The sequence below is a fragment of the Bombina bombina genome, chromosome 6 (genome assembly GCF_027579735.1).
Source record: "Bombina bombina isolate aBomBom1 chromosome 6, aBomBom1.pri, whole genome shotgun sequence".
Taxonomy (NCBI): domain Eukaryota; kingdom Metazoa; phylum Chordata; class Amphibia; order Anura; family Bombinatoridae; genus Bombina; species Bombina bombina.
The window spans coordinates 86,847,291-86,862,673 of NC_069504.1; the positions used below are offsets into that span (position 1 = coordinate 86,847,291).

At 33.2% G+C, this 15,383-nt stretch overlaps 1 protein-coding gene across 1 annotated transcript in view; it reads left to right on the forward strand.

Annotated features, from left to right (window-relative positions):
• The window catches only part of SEMA3D (semaphorin 3D), a 257,776-nt gene that overhangs the window by 187,881 nt on the left and 54,512 nt on the right, over positions 1-15,383 (forward strand). The window contains exons 10-11 of the mRNA XM_053716507.1: positions 7,493-7,562; positions 9,358-9,502. Coding sequence (XP_053572482.1) covers positions 7,493-7,562; positions 9,358-9,502 — 215 coding nt within the window. The remainder of the gene's footprint in view (positions 1-7,492; positions 7,563-9,357; positions 9,503-15,383) is intronic.

Genomic DNA, 15,383 nt, shown 5'->3' on the forward strand with positions numbered 1-15,383 from the left:
GCCGAAGTCTTCATCCGATGGGGCAGAAGAGGACATCCAGACCGGCAGAAGTCTTCATCCAAGCGGGGCAAGAAGAGGTCTTCCATCCATCAGAAAAGTACAAAAAAACAAACAAACACTAAATTAGCAAAAATAATAAAATATTACAATAATTTTAAACTAATTACACCTAATCTAAGCCCCCTACTAGCTATTAATATAGCTACAATATAACTAATAGTTACATTGTAGCTATTTTAGGATTTATATTTATTTTACAGGCAACTTTGTATTTATTTTAACTAGGTACAATAGCTATTAAATAGTTAATAACTACCTAGCTAAAATAAATACAAATTTACCTGTAAAATAAACCCTAACCTAAGTTACAATTACACCTAACACTACACTGTCATTAAATTAACTAAATAAATTAATCCTATATAAAACTAAATACCTGTAAAATAAACCCTAATATAGCTACAATATAACTAATAGTTACATTGTAGCTATTTTAGCATTTATATTTATTTTACAGGCAACTTTGTATTTATTTTAACTAGGTACAATAGCTATTAAATAGTTATTGACTAATTAATAGCTACCTAGTTAAAATAATTACAAAATTACCTGTAAAATAAATCCTAACCTAAGTTACTATTAAACCTAACACTACACTATCATTAAATAAATTAACTACAAGTACCTACAATTAAATACAATGAAATAAACTAAACTAAAGTACAAAAAAAACAAACACTAAATTACAAAAAAAATAAAAAAAATTACAAGAATTTTAAACTAATTACACCTAATCTAAGCCCCCTAATAAAATAACAAAGCCCCCCAAAATAAAAAAATGCCCTACCCTATACTAAATTACAAAAGTAATCAGCTCTATTACCTTACCAGCCCTTAAAAGGGCCTTTTGCTGGGGCATGCCCCAAAGAAAACAGCTCTTTTGCCTGTAAAAAAAAACACAATACCCCCCCCCCACATTACAACCCACCACCCACATACCCCTACTCTAACCCAAACCCCCCTTAAATAAACCTAACACTACCCCCCTGAAGATCTCTCTACCGTATCTTCACCCAGCGGGCCGAAGTCTTCATCCGATCGGGCAGAAGAGGACATCCAGACCGGCAGAAGTCTTCATCCAAGCGGGGCAAGAAGAGGTCTTCCATCCATCAGAAGTCTTGATCCAGGCGGCATCTTCTCTGTTCATCCATCCGGAGCGGAGCGGCAGCATCCTGAAGACATCCCACGCAGAGCATCCTCTTCTTTCTTGATCCGACGACTAGGTGACTGTACCTTTAAGTGACGTCATCCAAGATGGCGTCCCTTGAATTCCGATTGGCTGATAGGATTCTATCAGCCAATCGGAATTAAGGTAGGAAAAGTCTGATTGGCTGATTTAATCAGCCAATCAGATTCAAGTTCAATCCGATTGGCTGATGGAATCAGCCAATCAGATTGACCTCGCATTCTATTGGCTGTTCCGATCAGCCAATAGAATGCGAGCTCAATCTGATTGGCTGATTGGATCAGCCAATCGGATTGAACTTGAATCTGATTGGCTGATTGAATCAGCCAATCAGATTTTTCCTACCTTAATTCCGATTGGCTGATAGAATCCTATCAGCCAATCGGAATTCAAAGGACGCCATCTTGGATGACGTCACTTAAAGGTACAGTCACCTAGTCGTCGGATCAAGAAAGAAGAGGATGCTCTGCGTGGGATGTCTTCAGGATGCTGCCGCTCCGCTCCGGATGGATGAACAGAGAAGATGCCGCCTGGATCAAGACTTCTGATGGATGGAAGACCTCTTCTTGCCCCGCTTGGATGAAGACTTCTGCCGGTCTGGATGTCCTCTTCTGCCCGATCGGATGAAGACTTCGGCCCGCTGGGTGAAGATACGGTAGGGAGATCTTCAGGGGGGTAGTGTTAGGTTTATTTAAGGGGGGTTTGGGTTAGAGTAGGGGTATGTGGGTGGTGGGTTGTAATGTGGGGGGGGGTATTGTGTTTTTTTTTACAGGCAAAAGAGCTGTTTTCTTTGGGGCATGCCCCAGCAAAAGGCCCTTTTAAGGGCTGGTAAGGTAATAGAGCTGATTACTTTTGTAATTTAGTATAGGGTAGGGCATTTTTTTATTTTGGGGGGCTTTGTTATTTTATTAGGGGGCTTAGATTAGGTGTAATTAGTTTAAAATTCTTGTAATATTTTTTATTTTTTGTAATTTAGTGTTTGTTTTTTTTTGTACTTTAGTTTAGTTTATTTCATTGTATTTAATTGTAGGTACTTGTAGTTAATTTATTTAATGATAGTGTAGTGTTAGGTTTAATAGTAACTTAGGTTAGGATTTATTTTACAGGTAATTTTGTAATTATTTTAACTAGGTAGCTATTAAACAGTAAATATCTATTTAATAGCTATTGTACCTAGTTAAAATAAATACAAAGTTGCCTGTAAAATAAATATAAATGCTAAAATAGCTACAATGTAACTATTAGTTATATTGTAGCTATATTAGGGTTTATTTTACAGGTAAGTATTTAGTTTTATATAGGATTAATTTATTTAGTTAATTTAATGACAGTGTAGTGTTAGGTGTAATTGTAACTTAGGTTAGGGTTTATTTTACAGGTAAATTTGTATTTATTTTAGCTAGGTAGTTATTAACTATTTAATAGCTATTGTACCTAGTTAAAATAAATACAAAGTTGCCTGTAAAATAAATATAAATCCTAAAATAGCTACAATGTAACTATTAGTTATATTGAAGCTATATTAATAGCTAGTAGGGGGCTTAGATTAGGTGTAATTAGTTTAAAATTATTGTAATATTTTATTATTTTTGGTAATTTAGTGTTTGTTTGTATTTTGGTACTTGTATGATGGATGGAAGACCTCTTCTTGCCCCGCTTGGATGAAGACTTCTGCCGGTCTGGATGTCCTCTTCTGCCCCATCGGATGAAGACTTCGGCCCGGCTGGGTGAACACGACTCAAGGTAGGGAGATCTTCAGGGGGGTAGTGTTAGGTTTATTTAAGGGGGGTTTGGGTTAGAGTAGGGGTATGTGGGTGGTGGGTTGTAATGTGGGGGGGGGATTGTGTTTTTTTTTTACAGGCAAAAGAGCTGTTTTCTTTGGGGCATGCCCCGCAAAGGGCCCTGTTCAGGGCTGGTAAGGTAATAGAGCTGTTAACTTTTGTAATTTAGTATAGGGTAGGGCATTTTTTTTTTATTTTGGGGTGCTTTGTTATTTTATTAGGGGGCTTAGATTAGGTGTAATTAGTTTAAAATTCTTGTAATATTTTTTTATTTTTTGTAATTTAGTGTTTGTTTTTTTTTGTAATTTAGTGGGGGGGTTTTGTACTTTAGTTTATTTAATTGTAGATAATTGTAGGTACTTGTAGTTAATTTATTTAATGACAGTGTAGTGTTAGGTTTAATTGTAACTTAGGTTAGGATTTATTTTACAGGTAATTTTGTAATTATTTTAACTAGGTAGCTATTAATTAGTCAATAACTATTTAATAGCTTTTGTACCTAGTTAAAATAAATACAAAGTTGCCTGTAAAATAAATATAAATGCTAAAATAGCTACAATGTAACTATTAGTTATATTGCAGCTATATTAGGGTTTATTTTACAGGTAAGTATTTAGTTTTAAATATGATTCATTTATTTAGTTAATTTAATGATAGTGTAGTGTTAGGTGTAATTGTAACTTAGGTTAGGATTTATTTTACAGGTAAATTTGTATTTATTTTAGCTAGGTAGTTATTAAATAGTTATTAACTATTTAATAACTATTGTACCTAGTTAAAATAAATACAAAGTTGCCTGTAAAATAAAAATAAATCCTAAAATAGCTACAATGTAACTATTAGTTATATTGCAGCTATCTTAGGGTTTATTTTACAGGTAAGTCTTTAGTTTTAAATAGGATTCATTTATTTAACTATAGTAAACTTATTTCGTTTTATTTAAATTATATTTAAGTTAGGGGGTGTTAGTGTTAGGGTTAGACTTAGGTTTAGGGGTTAATAACCTTATTATAGTAGCGGCGACGTTGGGGCGGGAGATTAGGGGTTAATAATTGTAGGTAGGTGGCGGCGATGTTAGGGAGGGCAGATTAGGGGTTAATAAAATGTATTATAGTGTTTGCGAGGCGGGAGTGTGGCGGTTTAGGGGTTAATACATTTATTATAGTGGCGGCGATTTGCGGTCGGCAGATTAGGGGTTAATACTTGTAGTTAGATTGTGGCGACGTTGGGGGGTGGCAGATTAGGGGTTAATAACTATAATGTAGGGGTCGGCGGTGTTAGGGACAGCAGATTAGGGGTTAATAGCTATAATGTAGGCGGCGGCGATATCGGGTCGGCAGATTAGGGGTTAATACTTGTAGTTAGATTGCGGCGACGTTGGGGGGGGCAGATTAGGGGTTAATAACTATAATGTAGGGGTCGGCGGTGTTAGGGACAGCAGATTAGGGGTTAATAGTTATAATGTAGGCGGCGATATCGGGTCGGCAGATTAGGGGTTAATACTTGTAGTTAGATTGCGGCGACATTGGGGGGGGCAGATTAGGGGTTAATAACTATAATGTAGGGGTCGGCGGTGTTAGGGACAGCAGATTAGGGGTTAATAGCTATAATGTAGGCGGCGGCGATATCGGGTCGGCAGATTAGGGGTTAATACTTGTAGTTAGATTGCGGCGACATTGGGGGGGGGCAGATTAGGGGTTAATAACTATAATGTAGGGGTCGGCGGTGTTAGGGACAGCAGATTAGGGGTTAATAGCTATAATGTAGGTTGCGGCGATATCCGATCGGCAGATTAGGGGTTAAATAATGTTATTATAGGGTTTGCGATGTGGGGGGGCCTCGGTTTAGTGGTTCATAGGTAGTTTATGGGTGTTAGTGACTTAGTGTACTAAATGGGTGTTAGTGTACTAAAAACATACCGAATTTCGGAACGGAATAGAACCGAATTCAGCCGAATCAGAATAAATCCAAAACGAATTTATTCGGATCCGAATAAATCCGAAACGAATTTATTCAAATTTTGCCGAATCCGATTCGATCCGAAACCAAATTCGAAAAGTCCGAATCGATCCGAACCGAAAACGAACCGAATTTTTTAGCGGTGCACATGTCTAATATATAAATACATATATAACATATTACCCGCAAATATTGAAGAGATAATTGTACAGATATAGTTTCTATAATGCACCTTCATTTCTATAAAGTGTTGATGAACATACCTACAGTATGTAGACTGAGGAGCAGAAATGCAATTCAGGGAGCTAGCTGATTTGTTACTGCACATATATGCTTCTTGTCATTGTCTCACCCAGTGTGCTCAGCTAGCTCCCTGTAGTGAATTGCTACTCTTAGGTTTACTACAAAGGATTAAATAATAAGTGGAAGGTACCACCTACTGCAATTTGGGTATACATTAACAAATGCACACAGTATTATTATGTATAATTTATTATGTTTAAGAGAAAAACCATAAAAATACAAGTTAAATATTAAAAACAATAACAATGTCATTAAAAATGAAATAAAATCCAATACATCTGGTCATATACACCCTAAAAGTAGCTTGAAATGTCCAATCAATAGAATCTAAGTAAACCAAAATAATTTGTGTATAAAGAACTTTTGTTGATGGCTTTTAGTTGGTTCTGTGTGAGCATATATCTCTCCATCCAAATGGTAATGGTGTATAGATCCTCTTCAAGGCGTTCAATCAGTCGCTTACCTCAGTGCCAAGTCAAGTGACCCAAAATTGTCCAATAGGAAACTTGTGTCAGGGTTTAAAAATCCGAGATGACACTTTGGAATCGATTTTGTAAAAAAAAAGTTAAAATGAGTATGTTAAAGGCTCCACAGTGGTTTCCTAATGGATTCCTAAGATAGGCGCATTCACAGAGCCCCAGGGTTATAATTCACTATAGTTTTAGGTGCCACTCCAACTTTTCAGATATACTCTAAGTTCCCCAATGGTTAGTGAGAGAAATATCTACTTCTATTAGGCTGCTTTGCTCATAGTATTGTCATGTGAAATGTATCAGGTGTAGCATATAGATTTAATTTCAGATTAATCCTCTGTAACAGTTACTATGTTACTATATGGCAAGACAAAAAAAAATACAGTGCAATATTTTATCCAAAGCATTTTATTCATTTTTAACAAAGTCTATTTATAAAGGAGCATGACTGCACTGTTATATATTAATTTTACTTAAAGTAACATGAACGTCAAAATTAAACATCCCTTGTTTATTTAGAGAATGCAATTATCAAATAATTTCCTATGTACTTCATTTACCAATTATTACTTTGTTCTTTTGTTATGCTTTGTTAAGGGCATAACTAGGTTGGCTCAGTAATGTGTCCATATCTTGAACAGTATGTGGCAGTGTTTCCAACTATGTATGCTCTTTATTAAAGGATACCAAGAGAATGAAATACATTTGATGATATAAGTAATTTGGAAGGCTTTTTTATTACATTATATATCTGAATGATTAAAGTTTAATTTTTACTTTTATGCCTCATTAAGGGCTAGATTACGACTGGAGTGCTATTTAGAGCTCCTGCTCCTGCATTACCTTTGCTAGACAGAGGCTTTTTGCGCTCGTATGCAAACTTTTTACTTTACACTTGTAATACAAGCATAAACTTGACGCATACAAAAAAAATATATCATCACTGCGTTAACTTCTCTTATAGAAGACAATGGAGTGCGGAAACTTTAACAAAAACACCCATACTTGTGCGCTAACTCAACCGCACATATTCAAGAATGGTAAACCCGACAAGAAATATTGATTTTTTTACATTTCAATGTTCTTCACATAGCAGAATATGTACGTTTTATTATTAAATACACATTTATATATATATATATATATATATATATATATATATATATATATATATATATATATATATATATATATCTGCATATATCTTTACCTAAATATCTATTTATATAGATATATAGGTATAGATATGTATTTTACATGAACAGAATCATATATATATAAATATATATTTCATAATAAATTATACATTATTTTATATGACGATCATAGGAATGTAAAATATGCATATCGCGCATTAGCTTTTGCGATTTCGATTTTAATGCAGTCCTGTTATTGCACATGAAAACTTAGTATTCTAAAGGCATGTTATTGAAATATAACACATAAAATATTTTAAAAATTATTAAAAATTATAACAAATTATTAAACATACTGTAAAATATATAGATATATTCTATGGGTTATTTAGAATTTTTTACAGTATGTGTAATAACATATTTGGAATTTGTTTCAAAAACAAATGACAAAAAACAAATAATTGCTCATCGTTTATATTTACAGCATTCAGATTGTATTAATATTATTATTATTATTATTATTATTATTATTATTATTATTATTAATAATAGTGTTTTATAAATGCAGTAAATTTCCATGTTTTTCTTTTGCAGAAGATGTATTTTTGCTTCCTACTAAGGATGAAAGAAACCCTGTTATCTATGGAATCTTCACAACAACAAGGTATTTATGAGTTACTCTAGAGTAGGGCTTTTTATAATGCATATATATGTGATGCAAATCATTCAAATCAAGCAGGCATAAAAAACAAATACTAATTTTAATAGTTTTAATGATGACTATAATATACTCAAAAATAAAAGAGCTTATTGGCACTATGATCAACGATAAAATATCAGGCTTTTAGGTGCATCTATAATATATATAAAAACAGTAAGTGTGATATGAAAATGTGCTTACTTGCTGCTGCTAAACAAAAAAAGCGAGGTAATATAGCAGTGTCTACACCTACATAATAATGCCCTACTTCTTTCTTTGCTGATAATTGTTGACTTTAGATGCGGGCACCACTACTTGTAACAACTTTGTTTAACACTTATAAAGTAGTGAATAGAGGTATGTTATTTTCTCTGGATCCTTACTTATGAATTTTAAATAACTTCTTACAAAAGATTTGTAACGGTTAATAGTACACATATATCAAATGTTCACTCTCTTTGTTTTCTTTTGATACAGACTGTAATATACCTTATACATAGGACAAAGATATATGATATTGTAAGACAATACAGACAAGTATACTTAGCTCATTAGTCCTTTTTTTTTTTCTTGTCCTCAAATGCCCCAGGTGAGTGACTTTTCTACTGATATCCTTGAATGTCTGACAAGCTTAGACAGTGTCCTTCCAACCTCTTTGTTTTTCTTAAAAGAAAACACAAGGACTTTTCTAAATCAGTTGGTATCACAGTGCCCTTGGCCTGGTACAGTTTTAATAAGTACCAAAATAACTAAAGCAAAATTAGATGTAAATCAAAGTTTAAAAATTATTATTAGAATAGTTTATGCAAAAAATGCAAAGATGTTTTTAAAAAGAAATAAAAGAATTTTAACTAACTTTGGTTACATCTCCTTTTCAACTTTTTTTGACTACCATGTGCTATAATTTTACTTTGTTACATGCAATAACATTTTTGGATTTTACAACCTTGTTTTTCACTTTTTTTGTGTTACATATTTATATTTAGAAATATGTTATGTCTGCTACACTCTGGAGGGAAAAAAATCCAACAAACTTTATTTAAAAAATACAAGAGAAATGTATTTTGGTGTTTTTGACACATAAAATGATTCAATATGGATGTTATCACCAAAATGTGCTGTTTTAATAGCTTATCTATTGAGAGTGGAAGCTTTCATTCACTTCTCTACTGAATGAACCTTTTGAAATTGTCCCTTCATGAAGTAATTTCTGAACCTTTTACCTCAATGAAATGACCTGCAATTTATTCACAGAGTTTATAAAAATTGCACAAATAAATGCATCCAGACTATAAAAACAGTTCAGAGATAGTATTAGGTAATGACAGCAAAGGCATGTTATTATTTTCAGGTGACCTTTAATAAAATAAAATAACATTTATTGTTTTGCCATACGACCTGCCCAGCCATCAAATTTTCAAAAAGTGTTTTAAAAACCTATAGGGTAAACGTTTAAGAAACCTAAGTCAACATCTGTTCAATAATCACTTGTTAAAGAGATTCAACGTAACTCTCATTTACTCATTTGCCGTCAGCCATTTCACTTCACGTGCTACTTACCTCATGCCCTAATCTAATTATCAATTTGTGTTTTTTAGAACAAGACATGATAAGGCTGACTGCATTTTGAATATACTATATACTATATTCTTGAAATAGTATATTTATTATGAATTCTATGATGAAACTTCCAGTCCTGAGTTAAAGTAAAACTTTTAGACACTAACATCTTGAACTTTCCTTTTTTTATTATTTTTAGTTCTATATTTAAAGCCTCAGCTGTGTGTGTCTACAGTATGGCTGACATAAGAGGAGTATTCAATGGTCCATATGCCCATAAAGAAAGCCCAGATCATAGATGGGTGCAATATGATGGAAGAATTCCTTACCCTCGTCCTGGTACAGTGAGTATCTGTTGCTAGTTCACTTTAGGAAATACATTTTTTAATGAATCTATTTTTAAGGAGTTGCTTGATAAGGGACATCATTTTTTAAAAAGATCATCTTTAGAACTATTGAGAAATAATTACCAATTTTATTAATAGGCTCCACAGAACATTATAAAATAATACTTTATCTAGTGTGGTTACTTTACAAATAAATAAATAAGAATTATTTTTATTATTAGTATTATTATTTTTATTAGAAGAAGAAGGGTATATTAGTAAATTTAATAGGTTGGTGTATACAAGTGTTTAATTTCTCACTCATTTTTATAAAGCAAGGGAAACCCCCCATATATGAAAGTTATTTTAATAATTGAAGCTTACAGTAAGGCTGTACAAAGATGTATAAACCAAAATGTGTAAACCTATGCTGTTTTAATTATTATTATTATTATTAGTAGTAGTATTATTGGTATTATTATTATTATTATTATTATTAGTATTATTATTATTATTATTATTATTATTATTATTATATTTTAAATGACAATTGTATTTCTCTTTGTCCTCATTGTGTTGGCAGTCATGACCCAAAATCCTTGTTAGAGTTTCTTGATGGCATTTATCTAAACTGTTCATTAACTAGCAAAAGAAATAGTACATTTTGTTAAGTATGAATAGACAATGATGTTTGGTTTTGGTCATTGAAAATAGATTACAAATAGATTGCACTCCAAGCGACCCTTAGGTCAAAAGGGAATTTTGACTCCAGTCTTCTTCAAATTAATTATCTTTGTCTACTCTGTTTGTCCTTGTTCACAAAATCTTTTATGTATTAGATCAGTATCTGAAAATAAAATAGGAATAAGCTATAATACTATGTATTAAGACTTATCTGCTTGTGGACAGCAAAATATTAATAAAATATAACTTATTGTCTTCTTTCAATGTATTGTTTTTTGGAACAAACCAAACTTTTGTTTGGTAAATTCTCATTTAGCAGTTCTGTAGTATAACTAATTATGTACATAGCTTTAAGTAAAACTCTAAAAAACTGTAAAAAGTATTTCAATATACTATAAATGATAAAATATATGTGTATTTGTGTGTATGTATGTATGTATATATATATATATATATATATATATATATATATATATATATATATATATATATATATATATACAGGGAGTGCAGAATTATTAGGCAAGTTGTATTTTTGAGGATTAATTTTATTATTGAACAACAACCATGTTCTCAATGAACCCAAAAAACTCATTAATATCAAAGCTGAATAGTTTTGGAAGTAGTTTTTAGTTTGTTTTTAGTTATAGCTATTTTAGGGGGATATCTGTGTGTGCAGGTGACTATTACTGTGCATAATTATTAGGCAACTTAACAAAAAACAAATATATACCCATTTCAATTATTTATTTTTACCAGTGAAACCAATATAACATCTCAACATTCACAAATATACATTTCTGACATTCAAAAACAAAACAAAAACAAATCAGTGACCAATATAGCCACCTTTCTTTGCAAGGACACTCAAAATCCATGGATTCTGTCAGTGTTTTGATCTGTTCACCATCAACATTGCGTGCAGCAGCAACCACAGCCTCCCAGACACTGTTCAGAGATGTGTACTGTTTTCCCTCCTTGTAAATCTCACATTTGATGATGGACCACAGGTTCTCAATGGGGTTCAGATCAGGTGAACAAGGAGGCCATGTCTTTAGATTTTCTTCTTTTATACCCTTTCTTGCCAGCTACGCTGTGGAGTACTTGGACGCGTGTGATGCAGCATTGTCCTGCATGAAAATCATGTTTTTCTTGAAGGATGCAGACTTCTTCCTGTACCACTGCTTGAAGAAGGTGTCTTCCAGAAACTGGCAGTAGGACTGGGAGTTGAGCTTGACTCCATCCTCAACCCGAAAAGGCCCCACAAGCTCATCTTTGATGATACCAGCCCAAACCAGTACTCCACCTCCACCTTGCTGGTGTCTGAGTCGGACTGGAGCTCTCTGCCCTTTACCAATCCAGCCACGGGGCCCATCCATCTGGCCCATCAAGACTCACTCTCATTTCATCAGTCCATAAAACCTTAGAAAAATCAGTCTTGAGATATTTCTTGGCCCAGTCTTGACGTTTCAGCTTGTGTGTCTTGTTCAGTGGTGGTCGTCTTTCAGCCTTTCTTACCTTGGCCATGTCTCTGAGTATTGCACACCTTGTGCTTTTGGGCACTCCAGTGATGTTGCAGCTCTGAAATATGGCCAAACTGGTGGCAAGTGGCATTTTGGCAGCTGCACGCTTGACTTTTCTCAGTTCATGGGCAGTTATTTTGCGCCTTGGTTTTTCCACACGCTTCTTGCGACCCTGTTGACTATTTTGAATGAAACGCTTGATTGTTCGATGATCACGCTTCAGAAGCTTTGCAATTTTAAGAGTGCTGCATCCCTCTACAAGATATCTCACTATTTGACTTTTCTGAGCCTGTCAAGTCCTTCTTTTGACCCATTTTGCCAAAGGAAAAGAAGTTGCCTAATAATTATGCACACCTGATATAGGGTGTTGATGTCATTAGACCACACCCCTTCTCATTACAGAGATGCACATCACCTAATATGCTTAATTGGTAGTAGGCTTTCGAGCCTATCCAGCTTGGAGTAAGACAACATGCATAAAGAGGATGATGTGGTCAAAATACTCATTTGCCTAATAATTCTGCACTCCCTGTATATATATATATATATATATATATATATATATATATATATATATATATATATATATATATATATATATATATATATATATATATATATATATATACATACATTTGCACACATACAAGACTAAAAGATGGCATTTATTAATTTTGAGCAAAACCTTTTTAAAAAGAATAAAAATAAAAAAGCACACACAAATGTGTGATATATCCCTCTATCAAATATTTTTTAATTTTATTAAACCAACACAAAAAATATTGAAACATAAGGTGCATTGTTACTGCCTGTTTATATTATTAGTAGGGATGGGTGAATGTTGGAATTTTTCATTTACACAGCAGAATAAATGTTAGCTGAATGTTTAAATTAAAAATGTTAATATTCACATATTAGAATGTTTACATTACATATTCAAACATTGTATTCAGTAAATACAAATATTATAATTATTAATTGCAAAAATGAAAGTGGAATTTTTGAGAAATATTCAACATTTGTTTAGCATAAATTTGGTCAACATTTTGTTATTTAAGCAAATTTACCAAAAAAGTTTCCAATCTCTAATTGTGGACTACTTGATCTCAATGAATCATCCTTAATCTATTCATGTTGTTGTTTATTTTAAATTAGGGAATCACAAATATGAAATAAATAAGAACCTAACCTTGAAAAAAATAGCTTGAACCATGAGAAGAGTCATCTTTTTTGAAAGTGTAATTTTTTACAATAAAACTTTGGAAAAAAAACAGCTATTACACTTGAAAGAATTTAAGCTATGCATTTTGTCTCTACATTCCTTTGTTAACAATAAAAAGAGTCTGTTATTTGAACATAAGTGATGAATCAGTGAATGAACATGGATGTATATGGGTACCATATGTGCTCTGCTGTTCTGGTAACTGTGTTAAATTTCTTTACATAAAATATGTCAGCCAAGTGGTAGATTTTTACAGTTTTAAATAATTATTAAAAGGGCATAAAACCAATTTTTCCATAAATTCAGAAAGAACACATAAAAAATGCTTCCATTTTACTTGTATTATAAAATTGACTTTATTCTTTTGTATTCTTTGTTGATGAGCATACCTAGGTAGATAACATATATATATATCTGGTGTACTATATGGCAACATGTTAACAATAATGAAAAAACAAGAGAATCAGACTAATACAGCGCACGAGTGGTAAAAGGGAACAGTTCTTAAAGATATCAGATGTAGATCCACATTCCCCCTCCAAGAAGTGTCTGCAAATGAAGAAGATGAGTAGATGGCTATTTACAAGACCCTATCTCAATCCTATGAGGTAAGGGTAGCGCATTGTATATGAAAGGGATTTGCTTATTTCTCCCTCTAGATTATGGTCCTCGGCTGCCTGAAGTCCGTTATAGGAATCACTTTATTTCGATATTTCCCTTTTCCCCTGCGGGCTCGATTTCTGTTGTCCACTCTATATGGCACTCGGATCTATCTGTCTTCAGCTCTCACAAGAGCAGCGAGTCATGCAAGTGAAAGGTAAAAGAACTCCAATAGTGTTTTACCGTAATACAAAATGCATTTATTAATTTTTTTTTACAAATGACAACTCACACATTCAGACCTCAATCCGTAATGAGGTGAGCTTTAAGACAATACAAATAAAAATAGCTTGAGCAGTAAAAAAGTTCATGCAGTAAAAGCAGATGTGACACCTCTGATGAAGAAGTATTAACTATTTCAACTTCAAAATGCGTAAGCATTGGAATTGTGGGCGTCCTTATTCCTGGAGCATCTAGTAGATTGCTTATATTGCATTTTATATTACTGTAAACGGACACACGACTATCAGTGCCGTAACGGTTATATTTTACCTGTTTTTACTGCATGAACTTGTTTTACTGCTCAAGCTATTTTTATTTGTATTGTCTTAAAGCTCACCTCATTACGGATTGAGGTCTGAATGTGTGAGTTGCCATTCAAATTGCCATTTTTTTAATTTTTTTTTAATAAATGCATTTTGTATTACGGTAAAACACTATTGGAGTCCTTTTACCTTTCACTTGCATGACTCGCTGCTCTTGTGAGAGCTGAAGACAGATAGATCTGAATGCCATATAGAGTGGACAACAGAAATCGAGCCCGTAGGGGAAAAGGGAAATATTGGACTAAAGTGATTCCTACAGCAGACTTCAGGCTGCCAAGGACCATAATCTAGAGGGAGAAATAAGCAAATCCCTTTCATATACAATGCGCTACCCTTACCTCATAGGATTGAGATAGGGTCTTGTAAGTAGCCATCTACTCATCTTCTTCATTTGCAGACACTTCTTGGAGAGGGAATGTGGATCTACATCTGATATCTTTATGAACTGCTCCCTTTTACCACTCGTGCGCTGTATTAGTCTGATTCTCTTGTTTTTTCGTTATCTTTTATACTATAACAGTCTGTAGCGGCACTGAGAGACACACATATGTGTATATTTTCCCTGTGATTTTAAGGTATTTTGCCTATGTTTGGGTTTTAATATCCCTTCTCTCACATTGAATACATATAGTTTTTTTTTACAGATACTACTATTATATAGAATATTATCTACAAACTCTCTCCACACTAATTCCCTTTAGGATAACACTTAAGCGCTAGTATATTCCTTTCTATAATGTTTACAATAATGCCTTATATACTTTTCGGTCTCCGCAGTGTCTGCAACATTTAAAGGGACATAAAAGTCAAAATTAAAGCTTTATGATTCATATAGAGCATGTCATTTTAAGAAACGTTTCAATTTACTATGTTATACAATTTATTTCATTCATTATTTGTTAAAAGCATACATAAGTAGTCTTAGGATTAGCAGTGCACTACTGGGAGCTAGCTGGGAATTGTTACCACACAGGTATGTCCTGTTGTGTTCAGCTAGGTCCCAATAGTGCATTTATACTCTGGAACTGACATTAAAAGGACATAAAACTCAAATTTTTTATTTCCTGATTCAGCTAGCGCATGTCATTTTGAACAACTTTCCAATCAACTTCTACTATCTAATTTGCTTTGTTCTTTCATATCCTTCATCGAAGAAGCAGCAATGCACTACTCAAAGCTGTCTGAACTCAATGGGTGAGCCAGTAATATGAGGTATATATGTGCAGCTGACAATCATCAGCTCCCAATATATAGGTATCTTTTTC